The 20,856-nt window shown below is 46.6% G+C and overlaps 1 protein-coding gene across 3 annotated transcripts in view; it reads left to right on the forward strand.

Moving 5' to 3' along the window:
- The first annotated feature begins 2,463 nt into the window (after nt 1–2,463).
- The window catches only part of CTIF (CBP80/20-dependent translation initiation factor), a 110,622-nt gene continuing 92,229 nt past the window's right edge, over nt 2,464–20,856 (forward strand). For 2 of the 3 annotated variants that reach the window (XM_010582998.1, XM_010582999.1), the window contains exons 1-3: nt 2,464–2,668; nt 6,882–6,965; nt 17,645–17,767. In XM_010582998.1, coding sequence (XP_010581300.1) covers nt 2,489–2,668; nt 6,882–6,965; nt 17,645–17,767 — 387 coding nt within the window. In that variant the 5' untranslated portion in view covers nt 2,464–2,488. The remainder of the gene's footprint in view (nt 2,669–6,881; nt 6,966–17,644; nt 17,768–20,856) is intronic. The other variant, XM_010583000.1, reaches the window with a different exon arrangement.

Consider the following 20,856-nt stretch of genomic DNA (forward strand, 5'->3'; position numbering starts at 1 on the left):
GAGACTGCTCAGAAAGAGCTATGGAAAGTAGGCTGAGAGAGTAGAGGAAGCTTTCTTAATCGATGAAATCATGGAATCGTAAAACCATTCAGGTTGGAGAAGACTTCAGGAGGTCTCTAGTCCAACCACTTGCCCAAAGTAGTGTCAGCATCAAGTTCAGACATTACCTCGCCGCTGTAGTCATCAGGCACGTGTGGTCCTAACTGTGAACCCCAATACGGGAAGGGAGCGTGGTCAGAAGGGGAATTCAAAGGACAAATTCAGAGAACCCAGAGCTGGTTGCTACCAGGGAGTACCAGGAGATGCCACAAAGTCAAGATGTTCCTCTGCTTGTTGAGCCTCTTTATTGACACCCTGGGTTGGCTGATGGTGGCGTATTGGCAGTGTCCCCGGCACGCTGGGATGTCCATGTCAGGTGGCCGGTCTCTGTGTCATTACCTGATTCACACCGACTTGGTGCAGACTAAACATATAAAGAAGATTACAGACCGTGACTTGTTAGTCTTTTATCGTATTAGAAGGGTTAGAGGTCAGCCAACTCGCTGTCCGTGCCTGGACATCTGCTCTAGGGATCTTTGTGTACAGTGATGATCCTATCTCGGGTGTATGTGGTAACTCATCACCCTTAAACATAGGGGAGTTCTCTTCCTCCTAAGTTCTGGTTTCCTTTAAAGAGAGGTGAAGGTACTGCAGGATGACTTGGTTTTAGAGTTTACTACTAGAGATCCATGGACACCTCAAATACATGGTTTGTGCTCGTTTGCTGGACCTGGGGACCTCTGACAAACCCGTTGCCTTTCAGTCCACCATTTCTCCTGTTGCTAATCAGCAAAATGCTGGTTAGGCATGGCAGTGAGCACCCCAAAAGTGGCGTCATGTGTTAACCCTTGCTCTGCTTTATGCTTTATCATGGGTGTTTCAGGGGGAGCATCCCCAGGGCAGCACCCTGCGCTTGATTTCCTCCAGTGCCACCTTCAAAAAAACCCAACCCAAAAACATAGGCAAAAAACCTTTGGTTTTGTGTTGTGTGGCCCCAGGGGATGGAGGATACCCTTGGACTCTGCTTGCTCCATCCCAAGTGATGCCACCTGTATCAGCTGTCCCCTACCTCACGCAGTCACCTCCCCACGCCGTCATGCCCTCCAGGACTCACTGCAGCCACCTATTCTCCCAACTCTTTCTTTAGCACTTTCTATTTAATAATTGGTGCTTTCCATTTGGTAATTGGCACTAATTAGCTAAAAGGGGAGAAGCCTGCTCTCCTCCAGGGCTCCATGCTCTCTTGGGCTCCTTTTTTTTTTTCTTGTGTTTTTTTTTTTTTCCTCCTTTTTAATATACCACATGATTTTTGTTCAGGAACTAATGTGTGATATTGATCTACATAATGAGCCTTTTTGACAGTCCAGGCACATTTGGGAATAATTCCTTGAGCAGATGAAATCCTTAGGCCAGAACTGCTCGTTCTCGGCAGTTTCCAAATGAAGCCACAATTGTTCAGAAGTGACAGATGAGCATTAGTTCAGGAGCTGGAAATTACATCAGCTGGGAAAAGATTTTTTTTTTTTTTTTTTTTTCCTTCCGATGGCATGTGACTCACTCTGAATTTGCTTGGTAATTTTATACTTGTCTCAAAACAGACTGTAAATACTAGTTCCTGGTGAAGGAGAGGGTGAGGGATAAAGTCATTGTGTCCTGCAGTGTGGTGGGAGCTCCCGTGTCTTTTCCCTCCCAACTTCAGGGGAGGAGGCGTATGAGTCTTACGACAAGACACTGGTCCAAAGCTTAATTTGTGTGCAAACATGCCCGGCCCCAGTACAGGAGCTGATGGTTTCTGTACATTAAGGTGTGATTGACATTCAGCCATGGAGAAATAGGAAGGAAGAGAGCATCATAAACCATCTATATCTTCTATAGGGCTGTTGCCTGCAGAGGGGGAGGTTTTAAACATAGATTCTGGTGTGATCTCTGTTTCACCTCCACGTGCAAACCTCCTCACTGGACCATTTACAGTCACGCGATTGACTCAGCATCATTTACTGCCGCCGTTTTAGAGAAGCTTTTCAATTATCATCCTCTTCCTCATATCCCTGTCCATCATGCCCAGCTTATCACCCTTATCTAGCACAGCTAATGCCATGGGCTTTTTAAATTAAGCTTTTAAATTTTGTTTTTCTTCTGTGCACGTGTCTGGAGGTTTTCAGTAGTTTGGGTTTTAGGAAGGAGGATAAGCATTGTTGTCCTTAGATGTAGGAATATTACAGAAATGGAACTTTTTTTGTTTGTGCACGCCTGGAAACTCTGAATATGACCACCTAGGACTATTATAAATGTTATTGGATATACAGCGAAAGTATCCTGCCTGTGGTAACTGATAGGCTTTGGCTACTGCTTCTTTTTAACCTCTTTATAATTACTGGGAAATCATTTCTTGCCTATTTTTATTCTGCTTTCTCAGGCCCCCTCCATTGTCGGCATCTCTCCTGAAGGGATGGAGAACTCGTCGGTGGCATCGGCCTCCTCGGAGGCGGGGAGCAGTCGCTCTCAGGAGATCGAGGAGCTGGAACGTTTCATAGACAGCTATGTCCTGGAGTACCAGGTCCAGGGGCTGTTGACAGATAAAACGGAGGTGGACGGTGAGAGCGAGAAGACACAGTCCCACGTCTCACAGGTAGGTGAAGGGCACAGCGTGCGGTGGGAGAGGAGCTGGGGGACGCCGGTGGCTTGTTACCTGGGTTGGAGATGCACGTCCAACTGAAGCAGCTTTTTGAGCATTGAGGTGTAAAGCAGGACATAATAAAAGATTGGATTTGGGGCAGCTTGCTTGTTCAGCCACGTATGGGGTGTCCCAGCAGTTGGTAGACATCTCCTGCCAACTGGGTTTTGTTTTAACATGGTCTCAAGGTGCGTGCCCTGAAGCTTTTTGACTTCTCCAAGGTTCCCATTTATAAATGAAAGGCATTTCATTTCTAGATGAAGGGTGCCTCTCTCCATCCCAAACAGCATGCTGCTTCACCAGGGTGGAAAAATCCTGGAGGGATTGGGAAGAGCTGCAGGGGCTGCAGCGGGGGGGATGCTTGGTAGTGGGATGTGCTCCTGTCCGTATGCACAGGGCTGTCCATGAAACAACCAAGTCCAGAAGGTCAGTGAAAAGCCCCAAATGCTCTCCAAAATTGTGGGTTTTGTGGGCCTTTTAATATGCGTTCTAACCTGTTTGCTTGCTTCACGGTTGTTATGTCAGAGAAGGAAATTGCTGCATTTCAGAGGATGTGAGTACCTAGCAAACAAAGGGATGTTTTTAGCGGGGATGTGGTTTGGTGTTGTCATTAGGAATGACATGGTCCTAGTTAGGTTTGTTCCTAAAATGGACATTTTAGGTCCAACACAAGGAGAAATGAAACCTCCTGAACTACTGTTGATGTTCGGAGGGAACTCGTTTGTATTCTGGTGCCACAGTGTGCCAGATGTGTGCTGAAGATGTGAACTGTTGAAAGGATAAGGAGCCCATGATGCAGGGAGCAGTGAGCTTCTGTCTGTGCCCTTGGGCTTGTAAGGCTGCCGTGATCCTCTGTTTGTGATAGAGGTGCTTTCCTACCCCTCCCAGTAGGATAAAATATTTAGGTTAGAGAGTACTTACATAATGGTTATGAGGATGAAATGAGAATAATAAGACTGAAAGGTCGTAAGGGTAAGGATATGGCCATTGTTGGATAGCTGTGTTTGAGCTGCTGGAGGGGTCTGCTGGTCTGATTTGGGTCTTCGTCTCTTTATATGAGGTGCAAGGGAGGCTGATCCCAAGCAGAGATCCCCGGACTACTCTGCATTAAGCCTTAATGTTAGTTTAAAAGCTAATGAGACTACATGGCAAAGTCGAGCTGGGGGTACAATGATGGGGAGAAGAGCAGGGTTTGTCCAGGACTATGACTTCCTCCAGCATGCAGAGAAGTTTTGTTGCAGGTCATTTTGTCTCGTTTCACACTCAAGTCTATTAATTGCTTACAAATGAGGCCCTGCCTCCCTAGGGCTTTGTTTTGCCTTTAAATTGGGAGGAATGGTTGGGGTAATGAGGGCAAGGTGCTCTCCTGCCAGTTACCAGAGGTGCCTTCTTCTCCCGTCCCCTTCCCCATGCACCCCAGCGTGCAAAAGCCAATGTCCCCAAGTCCAGCAGAGAAAAGCTTGCTCTCCCATGTGAACCTCATGAGGTTCAACAAAACCAAGTGCAAGGTCCTGCACCTGGGTCAGGGCAATCCCTGGCATCGGCACAGCTTGGAGGATGGATGGGTTGAGAGCAGCCCTGCAGAGAAGGACCTGGGGACACCGGTGGGTGAAAAACCGGGCATGAGCCAGCGATGTGTGCTTGCAGCCCAGAAAGCCGAGCGCATCCTGGGTTGCATCACAAGAAGCGTGGTCAGCAGGTCGAGGGAGGTGATGGTCCTCCTCTACTCCCGCAGAGCCCACCTGCAGTACTGCGTCCAACACTGGGGTCCCTTCTTCAAGAAAGACATGGACCTGTTAGAGCAGGTCCAGAGGAGGCCATGGAAATGGTCAGAGGGCTGGAGCACCTCTCCTGTGAGGACAGGCTGAGAGAGTTGGGGTTGCTCAGCCTGGAGAGAGAATGTTTCGGGGAGACCTTATTGCAGTCTTTCAGTACTTAAAGAGGGCTTAGAAGAAAGACTGAGAGAGACTTTTTACCAAGGCCTGGAGCGACAGGACAAGGGGCAATGGTTTTAAACTGAAAAAGAGAGATTTAGATTGGACATAAGGAAGAAATTCTTCACTGTGAGGGCGGTGAGGCACTGGCACAGGTTTCCCAGAGAGGCTGTGGCTGCCCCATCCCTGGCAGTGTTCAAGGCCAGGCTGGATGGGGCTTGGAGCAACCTGGTCTGGTGGAAGGTGTCCCTGCCCATGGCAGGGGGATGGAACTAGATGATCTTTGAAGGTCTGTTCCAACCCAAACCATTCTGTGAGTCTATATGTGAATCCTTATCTGATTGCAGTGTTTATCTGATTTATCTGAGCTATGCAAGGTTCCTGGAGCTGAGGATCTGATCCAGAGCTTTGGACCCTTTATATATTAGCTCAGTGTAAAGAAATTACCAATCAAAGGAACACTTTTAAGAACAGATTTTGCTGAAGAGGTCTTTTACAATTTGAGGATCAAAATTGTTAGAACTGGGAGAAAATAAATTTAAAAATCAAGTGATTCAACGTACTTTATAGTGCATTTTTTTAACCCAAGGCTGGAAAATGGCTGTGTTTGAAGTGACACTTTGGAGGGGCTTCAGGTCAAACAAGCAAGTGCTGCTTTATTTAATGTGTCAAGTTTAGAAATACTATTGAATTAGAAATAAATTAGTAGTCAAAGTTTTACAACCACTTGCAGCCTGTCCACACCTCTGCTCGTAAGCCCTGGGCTCCCTCTGCATCTTAAGGACAAAAACTACTAATTTTCTTGGCAGCCTGTGTACAATTTTTGCATCAAGATCCTTGGCTGCAGCAACCAAATCCATCTTCCAGCTGTGGAAATGGTATTTTAGCTTTCCTCTCTGGCCTATCCTGAAAACAAGGAGCTGCTGGGTTTTTAATGTCAGTTCTGTGATTGCTGTCTTTAAAGACAGTCAAGTTTCATTTTAAAAGAAAAATGAATAATAATGAAACATCTGAACATTGAACCTTTTAATTAAACCACTTTTAGAGGCATCTCAAAATCAGCAGCTAAATGTGGTTGTACCCCAGACCGTTGGTGTATAAGTTTAATTAGGATTTCTATGTGAAACTCCAGCAAAATGCAGTATTTCATCTTTTTAGGGCTGTATATGGGACAAGAAGTGAGGATGGGCTTTTACATAGCTCATGTGCTTTTATCAAGCCATGTCTTCAGGGGTGCATTAAGAAGGAATTATCTTTTGTCTCCCAAAGATACTAATTTTCCCACCTTGTATCCCAAATTTGTGTAAGAAATAATCAGGAATTTTTATTTCTGATTTTCTCTTCCTGATCACTTCTTATCAAAGCAAGGAATAAACATGCATGTATCTTCCAGCTCTCTGGAGTAACCCTGGTGGAAGCCAGCCTGACTGAAGGTGGCATGTTCCCTCTTAATGAACGCTGGAGGAAAAAGGATGGGTTTAGGGGGAAGGCACTAAACTGAGACCAAGAAAATTGGTTTTAACTGCAAGGTTCTGCCAGCAACTTAATCTTTAATGTTGGGCAAGTTATTTAATCTCTCTGCAGTTCATTTCCTTGCGGCCGTAATAATGTTTTCCCTGCCTGAGAGAGGATAAATCCACTCACACATATGTGTGAGATGCTCAGATGGTACCACATCCCTGGATAACTGCTCTCCGTGCTGGGGCAAGAAAGGAAAAGCTCATTGTACGCCGCTTCATCCTCCACACCACTTGCAGGGGAGCTGAATCCATCACCAGTCTAGAGAATCCCAAAGTGTGGATGTTCCCATGGTGGGGATGTCTCCAACCTTGCTCCCACCAGGAAAAAGAGGAAAGTCAGGGGGAAAATGCAATTTTCTTTTGGCTATGGCCATAATAATGGGTGAACTGTACCTTGGGAGACCTTTCCAGGCACATGGTTGCACTCAAAATTGTTAAAGGAGATAGGCATAAGTCTAGCAGAAGGCTCTCAAGCGTGATAGCATTGTTTGGTTCTCCAGGTAGGTCAGCAGAGGTGACAGGAGAGTGATGGGCAGTGGGTGGAGCGTTTCCAAGCCAAAGCCTTTGGGATCATCCTCGAAAAGGAGGGGGGGCCGCACGCGTACAGCGATGCCCGCGGCTGGACGGTGTTTGCTGTGTGCTGTGGACTGACACAGCAGTTTTCCCCAGCCTGGCTATTATTTTACACAATCCCTTTTTTTATCCCTTTTACAGTGGACGGCGGATTGTAGCGAGCAGCTTGATGGCAGCTGTTCCCCATCCCGAGGGAAGGGCTCGTCGTCTCACGAACATAATCAGGTAGGGGTTGTGTTTAGCTCTTCCTCACCAAACCTTTGCTTTTGTTCTTGTACTGCCTCATCTGGCAGCGCATTGCCTGCTCGTGCCGCCAGCTTTTCCTCTCCCATGGAAGGGGAGATGTATCCCTGTGTTCGGCATCTGAAAGCTTGCCCCCCAAAAACTGTGGGAGATGGGCAATATCCTGATGTGTGGATGGATGCTTCAACCAGGAGCTTATTGCTCTGCAATAAAGGGGAAAAAGTATGGAGTGTCCCATTTATTCCTGAAGAGCTTCTTATTGTCACCTGTGCAAGGGACCTATTCGGAGCATCAAAGCTGACTTGGAAGTATGAGATGTAGCTGTGATGAGGGATCTTTGTGTAGCTGTGCTTCTTGGTTATGGGCTGCAGCACAAAGATGGTGTTGCAGGGAAGAGGATTAAATAGCTGAGAGGGTGAACTGGGAGAAGAAGCAAAATTGCACATGCTGAGAGCCTGTGTTGGGTTTGCAATGAGAAGCCAGGTGTGGGTCAGTTTTGGTGGTTGTATGGGGTGTGGACATCAGTGAGGAGTACTTATCAAGCGCTGCTGGCATTGTAGGAGGTAGCTGTCCCTCCATGTGAGCACCAGGATGGGAGAGGGTTGGGTAGGGTGAAGGCATGGGTTTGACCATGTCACTTGGTTGAGGAGCTGCTGTGCCACCATGCGACCGTCAACTCCGCAAGAGCAGTTTTTGCCTGAGGAAATAGGAGACTAAGCCGTCTGAAGGAAAGGGTGAAGTGGCTTTTGCAGTTGCTGTAGCTGATGGATGTCCCACCTGGAGAAGGGGCTTCAGGCTGGTGGTTTTGGTGCTCTTGCCCTGCTTGATGCCCTCCAGGCTTCAGTCCCACGTGTGGGATCCCTGAGAAGAAGCCTCGGAGCCCCTTGCAGGGTGGTACAAGAGGCCGTGCCAGTCTGAGCAGTGTGTATTGCAGCTCCTGTTTTGGGCACAGTTTCTTCCCATGCAGAGCCGTGCTGGAAGCTGCTGGGCTGTGGGATGGCGGCTTACATGTCCCCTCACTGCCCTATGCCTGGATGCAAGGATGTTGGTAGCATCTATACAAGTACCTGCACATAACAAAGACAAGGTCTCGTTGTGTAGGAAGGTGCGCGCTGTACAGAGATGCTGCTTCAGATTAACCTCTGAAGGTGACAGACGGAATTGTGGATTTAATTTATTATAGCTTTGATCTGCTCTGAAATATTCAGCAGCAAAACCCCAGCTGGGCTCCCTCCCACCGCCGCAGCCAGCTGCTTGAAATTCAGCTGGGAGGCTGGCCGTTTCCATCGAGCCTCCTTGGGTTGCTCAGGATGTTAGCAGGACCGGGTGTTTTCCCTGGGGAAGAAGGTCCCTGGCTTCTCACCCAAGGGCTCAGCTGACGTGCCAGTCTCTGGTGGGTACCACAGGAGGATGCAGGAGTCACACACGAGTGATGCTTTCCTGACTCCAATCAATGCAGCCCTGACATCTTCCATCTACCTTGTGCCTTGCTCTCTTTTGTTCCAACTTGAGTTTTCTATATTGTTTTTCTTTTTTTTCCTGGACATTAAACCTATTTGATCTCCTTGAGCACGGAGCTTGTTTTCTATATACAAATAACATTCGCCGATGCCCAAGCTGTTTTCCCTGCGTTTGGGCTCTCTCCCAGCCTGCAGCGGAGCTAGTAATTATCTCTCTCCATGTTGGGCTTCCTTTAACAGCGAATAACAAATTTTCCTTGGCACCAAAGGGGAGCTGCAAGCTATTGTTCGTCTGTCCAGGCAAGCGTTTCTCTTGCTGTTACTGATATACGAGTGAAACTGCTGGTGAGGACTAGGTTCAGTTTATTACTGTTTCTGGCTGTTGATTTTTCACTAGTAGCTTTAAACATTAAAAATAAAAATACTCATTAATAAGGTGTTTGTCTTGAATGTAAACTATCAATCACTCTTCAAACCTGCTAAGGAAAAAGCTATTTATTTCCCAAGGGATGTTGGGGGGGGGGTTGTTGCAATTTTTTATGGATTTTGAGGGGTTTGGTTGGAAAATCGAATTCCTGTTTTTCCTGTTTTATTTCCAGCTGAGATTTCTGCATTGCTTGTTATGCAATATGCACCAGTCTTAGTTGAAAAATACTTGGATGTGAGATTTCTGCTGGCTTCAACTACCGTGAAAATGCGGGTTATGTATCAGTAACCATGATATGCCTCACACAGTTCTAACCTGATGATCAGAAAGGGCATTTATATGGAAATCCAGGTTAGTCCTGAAAATATATTCAGCATCTGGTTCCTTTTCTGCAAAGGCAGGGTAGTCCAGGGCCACATTTTCAGAAGTAATTGGCTTCCTAAAGGTTATAAGGGAGCCTAGAGTGAAGCTGACTTTTCTGTGCCTGAAAATCCCTCTCTGCATCCTTAAGTACCTGATGCCTTTGAAATTCTTGTCTGTAGGATGCAGCAAGGTTAAGGCAAATAAAAGAAAGATTTTATTTTTTTGGTGTGTATAGGTGTATTATGTATTTATATAGACATTTATATATTATAAGTATGTATATACGCATACACAGGATGTTTTATAAGTGTGGGGCTGAGAGCAATTCCTGGATAATGTGCAATTTAAGGGTAAAAATAAGGTGTCTTGATGCAACCTGCAGTCCAGGATATTCCTAAATTGCTGTTTTTCCGACACTGTGGGGTATCTCAGGGAAAGACCACCCCATACTTTCCCTGCTCTTACATTCCTTGGTGACATATCTGCTATTAGCAGCTGTGGGAGACTATATGGGGGTCAGTGCCCGTAGGCCGGCACTTGTGCATCCTGTACAAAACAGTGGCTTAAAAATGGAGAAAATTCCCCCTGGAAACCTTTTACTCTGGTCTTTCCAGTTCTCTGGGCAGGCAGCTGCAAGAAGACGGTCTGCTCATGGAGGATCTCATGAGATACATTTTGTGAACTCTTGGTGCACTGAGAAAATCCTGGCCTCGCAGTTACATTCAGCTCATCTATAATTCTCCTTGTTTCCTACTGTGAACGCTTTCGTTTGCTGCATGGCATTGTCGTGCTCCACTAAGCCCCGCTGCATTTGAGCGATACCCTCTAGAAGGTCTGCTAGCACCCTGTGAGCCTCTGGGGTGAAGACTACTCCATCGATGTACGCAAGATACTATCTGAGCACCGTATTGCCTCTATAAATGAGGAAAGTTTAGATAATGGAATCATTTTAAATCTCTTTATGTTTGGATTTATTTTTTTTTAAAAGACCCAGTGGGAAGATTTTATATAATACTTTATTTGCATTCCTCTTGTGAAGCTGTTGCAAGTAGGAAGCTCTTTGATATATTTCTGAGAGCAATTCATTAAGTAAAAGACTTCTGGTATAGTATGTATTTAGAGAGCCAGCGGAGCTCTTGGTACGTGAAAGGCCTGGCAGCAGCTCCCTCCCAGACTCCCCTTACGTAAAGGACATTAACAAAAACCAGAGTAACTCTGCGGGTTTGTCCCATTTCTCCAGGCGGTGGGAGAGGGAGAGCTGAAAATCCTCCTTCCTGGCCAAGTCCCTCCCTTCCCCCGTGGTGGCTGGCTGTCACCCATCGTCACCAAGCAAAAGCCTGTGTTGTTGGCAGTAAATGGGAGTGCAGTTTATTTTACTGCTTATTTGCATGTGTGTCCATGTCCCGCCAGGTGCAGCAGGGACTTGTTGCATGATGGGGGACCTCAGGGGCTTCTCCAGTTGACGGTCATGTTGATTATCTACTGAGCAGTGAAGGAGCAGGCAGGGTGTGTGGATTACAACTGGATTATCCTACACCTTACTGGTAGCACCCTTCTGCTGTTCTCCCCAAGGAGCTGGCGGTGGAGGAGATGACTTGGTTTGCCTTCCCATTAAGCCAGTAGAAACAGCAGCACACCTCTGGCAGGCAGAGGTGGTGGGTTTCCGCTCTTGGGCCTTGGTTGGAGATAATTAGCTGACTGGGGTCAAGAGCATCCCAAGGGCTGCTCTATCAGGTTAACAGCATAAGATGTTGAGTGTCCTGCGCTGTTCGGTAGCGTGGAGATGTAGAGAGCTTTGCAGGGATTGTGTGCCACTGTCACCGAGCCTGGCACATCCTGCTAAAGGATGTCTGAACACAAGCCCAAGCATTGCTGATAAGGAAAGCGTGAGAATTTCCCACAAAATCAAATGTAATATCACGTGAAACTTTATCTCCAATGTCTCTGACTCAAAGAAGTACAGTGCTGTGCTAGTGCCAAAATGTTTCCAGGCAGGAGATGCTTCGTGTCGTGTGAGCTCAGACTGTAGGCAGAGGACATCCGACCTGCCTGCGTTTGGGGAGATGCAGCCAGGGGAAGAGTCTTTGACTGCTGTGTGTGGGGTGGGAGAAGAGCAAATCCACTTAAACCTTTCAGGTCCCTCTTTCATGTGTCTTGCCTGAACCTCAAAACCCCCTCCGATAATGAGCACTTGGCTTCCAACCATATGAAGTCACGGCTGGAAAAGCTGCTACGTTGCCAAAGCAAAGGCAATAGTAGGGATGGGGTGATGTGTGAATGTTGTCTCTGCGGAAACAGCAGACTTCAATGCACAGTGGAACTTAATTTTATAGAAAGCGGAAAAAAACAAATTATCAGTGCAGGTTTCTCTTGCAATCCCAGAGATTATTTTTTTGCAGGCATCTGTGCTGCTTGACGGGCTGGGGTCAAACACCAGGAAATCCTCCCCAATGGATGCTGCAGAGGCAGGTGGCAAGGGATCATGATCTCGGCCAAGTCACTAGGTCTAGAGTTGGACTGAGGCTTCTGCAACCAGCACCACCGTCATATAAACTTCTCAAGTCAGCAGTGAAGTCATCTTCTTGCTAGCTTAAATCCACTGACATCAGCAGGCAGCATGTAATGCCCCAAATCCTTGGCTAACCAGATAAGCGCTGGTGAGTGGGTGGGCACGTGCTGCTTGCGAAGAGGCTGGCAGGATCTCCTGATGAAGATGTAATTAATTTCCCTGTGTTGGTAGACAGCCTGTGTCTGGCTTTAGTTGCCCACCCTTGGGTCCAGATCTGAAGCACAGTGATTTTCTTGCTCAATAAAATGTGAGGGATGATCCTGGGGGAAGTTTGGGGTTCTCTGTCTCACTGACCTGCTTGTATCATAGCCCAGGGCTGGTTTGTACACTGAATTTGGTTGAGGTTGGCCGTCACACTGAAGACCTGTTGGGACAAGTGGGTGCTGGCAGATGGTCCAGTCGCCATTGTCTCATTTCCAAAAGAAAAAGAGAAAGACAGGGAATACTTTGAGGCTCTGCCAGTGAACACAGGTTGGTGTGGCCCTGCCTGATGGAGGAAGAAATTAAATCTTTAAGTGGAGTGACCTGCCCATGATCAAAGAGCGGCTCTGAGAAAACCAGTCACTTAATGGTTTTCTGCCTGTAATTGCTAGGTGACACTCCCTCTGTGTAGTGAATGCAGCCCTGTTCAATTACGGTCGGAGAGGACTGCTGAGAAAGAAATCAAGTACTTGAGCTAATGTATAGGTTTTAACTTTCTCTGGGACTTCTGTTTGGGATACACCTCGTGAAGCAGCACTGCCCCTCATGAAGCAGACACCTGCTTGAGTGTCTGAAGACCTGGGAGTGAAATGCTTCACTGCTTTGCAGCCTGATGTAGGAGAATGGTTGCTGCTTACTGAGGATGGAGGAGGGTGTCTTCTAGGCCTGGTGTCACTAGTGACTCACGTGGGAGGACGTTTCGTCACCCTCAGTTTCCATTTGTGTAGAGCGGACAGGGTGATGCTGGTCTGCCTGCTGAAAGGAGAGCTCCTTGCACTCTATTTTTGTGAAATTTGCAGTAGCTGAGTTAACTTTGAGGTCTCCATTCTTCTTCCAGATTTGGTTGACTAGGTCAAGTGCTGAAGCTCTTGGCAGGGAAGGGATGACATGAGCCAATTTCTCCAAGGCTCAGGCAGGGGCTTGCTGCTGGGTTTCCATGGCACATCTAAAGTTCTTGGTGCCGTTCTGAGTGCTTTCAGTGGTCCTTCTCATCTTCATCCTTGTGCATAAATGAGCTATCTAGCACATCCTTGGCTAACGTGTCTCTTCTGATGTTGTCCAGAAGGAACACAACCACACAGGCTTGGCCCTTTCCTGGGGAGTCCAGAAAGATCTTGTTGGCTTTACCCTCCTACTTCCAAGCCCATCAGATCCTTTGATCCTGTATTGTGGCACAGGTATAAGTAAAACCTTACTTTTCCTGGTGGGAGAAGAGCTCCAAGCGATGTTTGGTGTCTCTTCTGCTGTGCCTTTACCAAAGCAGTGATCAGGTACTGTACCAGATTGGAAAGGGCTGGGGAAGGTGGACATTGACCTGGAGAGGGAAGGAGCAGAGCCAAAGTGGTTGGGTTTTCTGCATGATATTTTTAGAAGGGTAAGTTTCCTGTTTTCCTTATAGCTTTATGCAATGCATTGAGAAGAAAGAAGCTGGAAATTTGTCCCTACTAAAATGTTTAGAGTAATCTTATTTTTTTTCTTAAAAGGTGCATTTTACCTTATTAAAAGAATTCAGTCATCATTTTTCCATAGAAAAATTGGAGTAGTTTTTCCTAAACAGGTCTAGAAGAGCAGGGAAATACTTGGAGTCCAGTGTCAAAATTTTGCATAACTGGAAGATGTAGCTGCAGCACAAAGTGGGTGCCTGGAAACCTCTACTGCAGAAAAACCTCAGAAAGAACGTTTTACATGATAGCTGTCTTCTGTTCTGACCAGGATTAAGACTCAAAGTTTGGGAGTCACGTGAAGGACACCCCACAACTTGATCTAGGGAGCTGGTTGTAGGTGCAGTGGTGAGACCGTTGTTAATGCTGGGGGTTATCTCAGAGACTTTTTTGTCCTGAGAATTCCTCTAGTTTTCTGTTGTTTTTCCTTTTTCTCTGGTCCACCTTAGGCTGTGAATACTGTACACTGAATATTGAGATTTTTACATACAATTGAAGATGAATCTCATAAAAAATCCACTGATGTCTTTGGGCCACTTAAAGCTTGTGGTATTGCCATGGTTGGTCTACACCTCTACCAACACAGCCAACTTCGCCATCACTGAGAGCAACCACGTAGGTGGTCACTGCGTTTCCATTTATTGCCTGTGCACTGGGGAAAGTTATCTCCTTTTTCTGCAAATGGGATTTTCAAACTTGCACTGAAGCAGCAGAAAGTATTAACTCTTGAGCTGGCAAAGGGAGCAGGATTAATTAGTTCATGCCTCAAAGAGCTAGCTGTGAAGGTGAAAATTGCAGTGTAAGTGAAACATATGATTATTGCTAATTAAAATGCAAATGTTAGATTTGACAGCTAGTTTCCAAAGGAGGGTGGCTGGCAGTGTTAATGTGCACAAGCCTCGTTGCTCCCAAGAGCGTGCAGAACTTGGCCAGATGGATTGGCATGGATGAGAGCAGCTGCTAGGAATCAGTCTCTGGAGGGGGTGACGTTTCCCTCCAAGCCCCAAAGTGTGGCTCAGAGGTCCCATCTCCTGCTGGTGAGTGTAGGCCATGAATGGTAGGTGGAGGAGCCCAAATAAGAGCTGGGAACAAGAGTTCAAGGGTTGTTTGGGGTGTTGGGAGACACTAGGAGAGTTTTGGTCTTTTGAGGGTACAGCACAGGGTAATGGGGCCAGATGATGGGGGATTGGGTTGGCAGGAGGCAAGGGCATGGGATGGAGAACTTTGTGCCTTTACAACCGTTTCTTCAGCTTTTGTCAGAGCTGCGGACAAATCTGTTCCTGCAACCTGCTGAATTAATTTAACAAGAGCACTGAGGGGGAATGTGTAGGTGGCCATTCTGTGAGATGGAGAGTAGCCAGTGCCATGTCTCACCGCCGCGGAGCCTTGGCTTTCAGCTGAAGCCCAGCTGCCTGTATGCCTTTGGGATGAGGTTTTTATGGGTTTTGCAATGATGCTGGTCGAGGGGTTTTGTTGCTCGGTTGTTGTTTTTTAAGGAATGATCATTACCTGTGTACTCTTGCCCCCGCTCCTCCAGCATCACCCATGAGGTTGGTGTGAGCTTCCCTGCTGCTGGAGAAAGGAGGTCTGCAGAGAGTGTTCATTTTAGCACGAAATGGCTTTATTAGAGGATGCAAAGCCACCAGAAATGTCTGGGAGAGTTTCTGGTGGATGTATTTCTGTTCTGGAGATTTGAACCCCCATCAGTAAGGTAGCAGTAAAAAGTTGTTCATCTTTGGCAGTTAGACAGAAATTTAGGTAAAATATTCAGCTTAGCTGTGCTGGTGAGTTTGAACATGAGTGTATTTGGCCATACTTGGTTGGACTGTTTCAGCTTCAACAGAAGTTTCAACGATTTTTATTTTTTAAATAATTTGGTTTCAAATATAAATATTAATAGGGTGTGATAAGGAACGTGAACAGGGAAGAGACCCCAGGCCATGAGTTAGAGCCAGGAGACAAGCTGATTTAGCGAAAGGGTACCTGTGATTTTTATCTAATTGGTTTGTGCCATATCCACTGGGTCGTCTTGGTGAGTTTGGATGTTGATGCATGGTGGTACCAATCTCCCTGTTTCTTACAAGGGCCTTATTGTGGCCAGCTGCATTTCTGGAATTTGCATAACCTCAGGCTGTCTGCAGGCAACCATGGCCAAAAGTTGGGTCAACTGAATATAACGGAATGGTGATGTTTATTTTCGGTGTGTCTTTTAAAGTGAAGGGTGCCTATGCTGACTTGGTCCCATTGCAGCATTTGGCACAGAAATTTTTCATACATGGATGAACAAGATGTTCAGTGTGTAGGATACAGTAAACTGGTAATTAATCCTTCGAACATCTGGGTGGTGAAGGTTCATTTCTACCAACCACCTTTTCAGTTGGTGTGCATCTTTCCCACATCAAATGAGATATTTCTTACTCCTCAGGATGCCTGAAAGACTAGCTCTTCCCCAAGGCTTCCAAAAGTGGCCACCTGCCTGTGTCTCAAAAATGGCATCAATCAAAGTTTGTTTCCCCTCCATGCCAATTTAACAACTCCCTTAACTTTGTGTCACTTGTTATTTCTCAGTTATTGGGAGATTGAGATCATGGTGTGATGAGGAGGGAAGAAGGTGCTTTCTACTGTTGTTGTAACATGTAGTGGGAATAACCACAACCTCTCAAATTTCATCTGTATACAACCTGACAACCAGTTGACCTCTTTTGAAGTCAGTACTGATTTTAGGCTATAGCAACCGCAATATTTTTGAGCTTGCTTGAGGCTTGCTAGGTTTGAGGATGGAGAACATGCAGCTGGAGCAACGCAGAAACCACTACTGATGGGTTTTGCTTCCAGTCCCTTGTGTTGGGTAAATACTTACATGTTTCATGTGCGCTAAGGTCCGTGCTGGACCACTGGGTAGCATCACCTTAGGTAGCTTAGGGTCTGCTGTGTAGCTGTCTCCCTGCCCCATCCAACCCAGGTGTCAGTGGAGGAGCTGGGACCTGGTCTGTGCCCCCAAGTTAGTGACCCGGACTTGGCTGTTGTGTGCAAGGAGGAGTTCACGCCTTGCTTTGCTGGTGAGTCCTTTTGGCTCTTGAAGGCCAAGGTGGCTCTGCCCTTGTCTTAGCCCGTGGCAATGTCCGCAGGGAATTGTGTAGCCCCCCGAGGATGTCTGAGACATGAGAAGCCCTTTTTAAGTGTCAGCTCTCACACCGGTCCTGAAACACATGCTCCCCTTTGTATTTCCCAGATTTTCAGAGAGCTTGAAAGAGTTGAATATTCTGCACTCCGTGACTTCATGTTTTTTTAATCACCTTAGGTCACTTCAAAGGTCTTTCCCAAGCCTCTAAGCAAAGCTTTTGGAGCAATTACGCTGACAATATCCACCTTTCTCCCCAAGCACCTTGTGGGATGTTTGGCTAGATAGGGCTGGTGGGGTGAGTTATTCTGGTTTTCAGATGACTCATCTTGCCCTGAGGGCTGCCGGCTGAACAAGAAACCTGCAGGTTGCTTGACAGCAGAAAAAGTGTTAGGAGAAGAAAGGAAAACATTGGGAACAGCTCCTTAATGGGCAAAAATAGTTATTTGTGTATTGTGTCTTCTGGTGAACAGCAAATGTCTTCATGTATGTGAGTAGCTGGACTCCAGCAGACGGCTAAGCAGAGGAAAAAACTGACTGAGAAGTTGATTTGGGCTTGGGAGGGGAATTAAGGATATAGAATAGAACAGAATAGCATAGATTAGACTAGACTAGACAAGACTAGGCTAGACTATTTCAGTTGGAAGGGACCTACAACCATCACCTAGTCCAACTGCCTGACCAGTTCAGGGCTGATGAAAAGTTAAAGCATGTTGTTAAGGGCATTGTCCAAATGCCCTTGATCAGTTTTAGAGAGTGTGAGGTTGTTGAATATGCCTAGTTAATCCTCATGAAGATAGAGGAGGTAAGTATTATTTCTTCTATGCATAGACTAGAGCACTAGAGCCAAATCTTATCTTCATTGAAGTCTCCCACAATGTCATCCCTTTGCAATGCTTAAATAGAACACATTAAAGGACTCCGAGAAAGCCACAAAATCAGGGTGTTGTGCATGGTTTTGTAGGTGTTTGCACGTGTGGTCTGGGAGGTGGAGCTGTCCCGGCTCACCAGGTTGGTGGTTTTTGTGGGTGCAGGATGGCATTGCCCTTGACTAAAGCGAGCTGTTTGTTGTTTCCAGGAAGAGTGGGATCACAGCAGCAGTGGGAGCGCAGGATCCCGGCCGGGGTTGGGCTCCAGGCGTGGGTCTGGATCCAGGCCTGGCAGCCGCGGGAGAAGCAGCCAGTTCGGGCAACCAACCAAGGTATACCTGGTAGTGACGTGCTGAAGTTGTGTCCTTCGCTTGCTGTTCATCAGAGGCATCCTCCTAACGATGTGTTTTGTGTGTGTGTCTACAGATAGGGTGTGAGTGCATGTCAGTTATGAAGGACACCTCAGAGACCTACTTAATTCACACGTAATGTGTGACCTGGCTGCTGAGGGCTGTAGCTGTCCTTCAACCTAAAGAAGTCTGTTGAGGTGTGCTGAGTGCCTTAATATTGGGAAAGAAGTCCCTAGTCAGCTGGTTTAGTGCAAAGGAAATTAGGTTTTTTTCTTTATTTGAAGTCTTGGAGTACTTTAATTTTGGGACATTAAGAGATGTCTGTAATTATTTTTTGGTAAGTCTTCATCAGAAGTTGATATATGAGTGGACGCTGCATAAATGGTGTTAAATGGTGACCTTGAGTCCAGCTGCTTTCCATGGGAGCCGTCAGCGGGGCTACATGGGGAATTACCTTCCTGCCCTGCAAAAGGCTGTAAGAATTTGGTTTTGATTTGGTTTTAGGTCCATGCCTTGAACTCAGACCAGGGACCTCTTCTGCGTGTTTTAGTCAGCCTCGGTTTTCCTCTCTCTTCTTGGAGTTGCTCTACTTCTGCACACATGAGCACTGGTTGTGCCAGAAGTGGAGGACGGACTCTGGGAGATTTGGGCCAGTGGTCAAAGTGCTGGTCCATTAATCCATCTCATCCATCCTGGAGAGCTTGAGAAAATAGTCTGTCCTCCTGAGCCATGCTGTGGTGGGAGAGGACACACAGAACCATGCTGTTGCTGGAAAGTGATGGTCCTTTCTGAAGGGAATGAGACTCAACATACTCTTCCTTTGTTGAGCAGGGATAATACTGTCTTCCTCAGAATGTCTCTATTTTTCTTACTAAAACTTGCAGGTTTTGTCAAGGAAACCTTTAATTGGAGCCTTTTCAGACAGTTCAGTATCTATGTTTTTTGTTTTCTACCAAAGTGCAGCCAGGGGTTGTAGGCAGCTGAGAAGGAGGAAAGGTGGGGGGGAATCTTCTCAAACATAGAACTGAAAGATGCTTGAGGAGTAACACGTGACACAGGATAATCCCGAATTTATACCACAGACTCAGCCGACCACTTGGCGTTGTTCTATGTTAATGCCAAACACAGCGATGAGCTAATGCTGTTGCAATCGTGCGACGAAGAGCATGGTTTTGTATTTGTCGTGTTTTGCTGGAGGATGGTAATGAGGAGCGGCGGGAGGAACCGGTGGGACGCTGAGCTGGGCTTTGAAAAGCTGCTGCGTGCATGCAAATGCTGACTTTGTGGGGAATTTGCTGAAGCTGCATGCATGGGTAAACAGTCAGAGTCCACGCAGCCGGTGGCGTGGTCTGTCCCTCTGTTTGTGTGGGCAGCTACAGGGGTTGGCCGGCGGTGGATGGAGGTGATGTGTGCTCACAGGGGCTGGAGGACAGAGGTTATGGACGTGCATTTAAACCATACTGCGTGTAGGATCTGCTTTACCGGATCTCTGATCTCTCTGAGTATTGATGTTGTTCTTGTCAGTGTGTCTCTCAATCATCATTCCTAGCAGCTTAATTAATTTTCAGCAGTACTAACCCCTTTGCGGTGAAAATGTTTATGTAAAGCTGAGGGTTGGGTCATTGGGAGCTTCACATTAAAACTGCTTATGGTTATAATTGCAGTCTTGGGGGAACTGACAGCAAGTTATTTCTTTTCTTAAATACATGCAATTTTTTTTTTAATTTTTTTTTTGTCCCTGGACTTGAGAATTGGCTTTTTTATAGTCTTATTATTAAGTCTTGGTACTGTGCTGTGAGCATTTTAGTAAACGCCCTGCAGTGCAGGCTCACTTGGGCAGCAAGCATGCTCCCTGCCTTGTGAGTCGAGACAGAAACCGGTTATAAAGACAGGTCATCGAGACTGAAAGGACGTCTCGAAATGACCGCAGTGACTCACAACTTAATGACAATTTGCATTATCGTTTGGCCCCGGCGCCGTCTTTATGGAGTCTGGCTAATGCTTGGAGCGTCTCCGAGAAGTCGTGGGGACCAGGAGGTACAACCCAGTTTGGGTGGGAGCATCCAACCGCTGCCTAGAAGCTCGGACCCATCTGACCTCCTGCACCACCTGAACCATCACTGCAATTTCCCCTAATTGCTGGGATTAGTGCCAGGGCTGACCCGCCTGTGCTCGCCGGTAGAGCATGGATGAGCTGATGCGCCGAGGAGGTGCAGGGGAGCCGGGTGGGACAGCTCGTGCTGCCTCTGCTTACGCCGCAAATTAGGAGGTGTCGGTGCCAGGGCTCTCCATCCACATTCAAACAGATTTCAAGCCGAACGTCGGAGGGTAATTAATCATTAGGTGTTTTATTTCAGGGCTCAAGAAGGGTCTCTTCAGAAGCCCTGTACTGAGCTGAATTTGGGCAACGATTTTAGGATGCAACCTGTTGCATTAGGAACCCACTTTATCTTAATCTTTTCCTATTTAATATCTTTGTTGGTGATGTGTCTCGGCGTCATCGCAACTGGTTACATGTTCCCAATCATACTTCCTGAGCCCAAATGCTTTACTCTTAGGAAATCCTATTGTAGCTGACTTGTTGACAGGTACTTAAAATTTCCCATGTCCATAGAAAATGGAAAGAGAAATGCATCTGTCTGCAAGAAGTATCACTTCTTTGGGTGATAGCTATAAAGACCTGCACGTATATTTTCATTGTACTGCATGAGGATGTTTCTGAGTATTTAGAAAACTAATTTCTCTCCTAGGTGGGAGAAAGCTTTGCTTACATTTGCCTAAAATAAAAAGCTTTGCTTCCATAACCGATCATGAGAATTTTATATATTTCTGGTAGTTTGTTTCTGTGCAGAGACATGTTGACCTGCAGATCCCCAGAGGTTAAAATCGTAATCCATAGACCCCTTGGAGGAGATGACAAAGGGAGCAATGTAGCTGCATTTGGAGTATCTGTTGTAGAAATTGGTTGTTTTGCTGGGAATGGCTGTGAAGTGTGACCGTCTGTAGTGTGTACCGAGGATGTGCGTCCTGCTCTTTGGGAAAAGATTGCTCAATTCATGGGCAGATTGAAG

Source organism: Haliaeetus leucocephalus, unplaced genomic scaffold (assembly GCF_000737465.1).
Source record: "Haliaeetus leucocephalus isolate CR32 unplaced genomic scaffold, Haliaeetus_leucocephalus-4.0 Scaffold866, whole genome shotgun sequence".
NCBI classification, from domain to species: Eukaryota; Metazoa; Chordata; class Aves; order Accipitriformes; family Accipitridae; genus Haliaeetus; species Haliaeetus leucocephalus.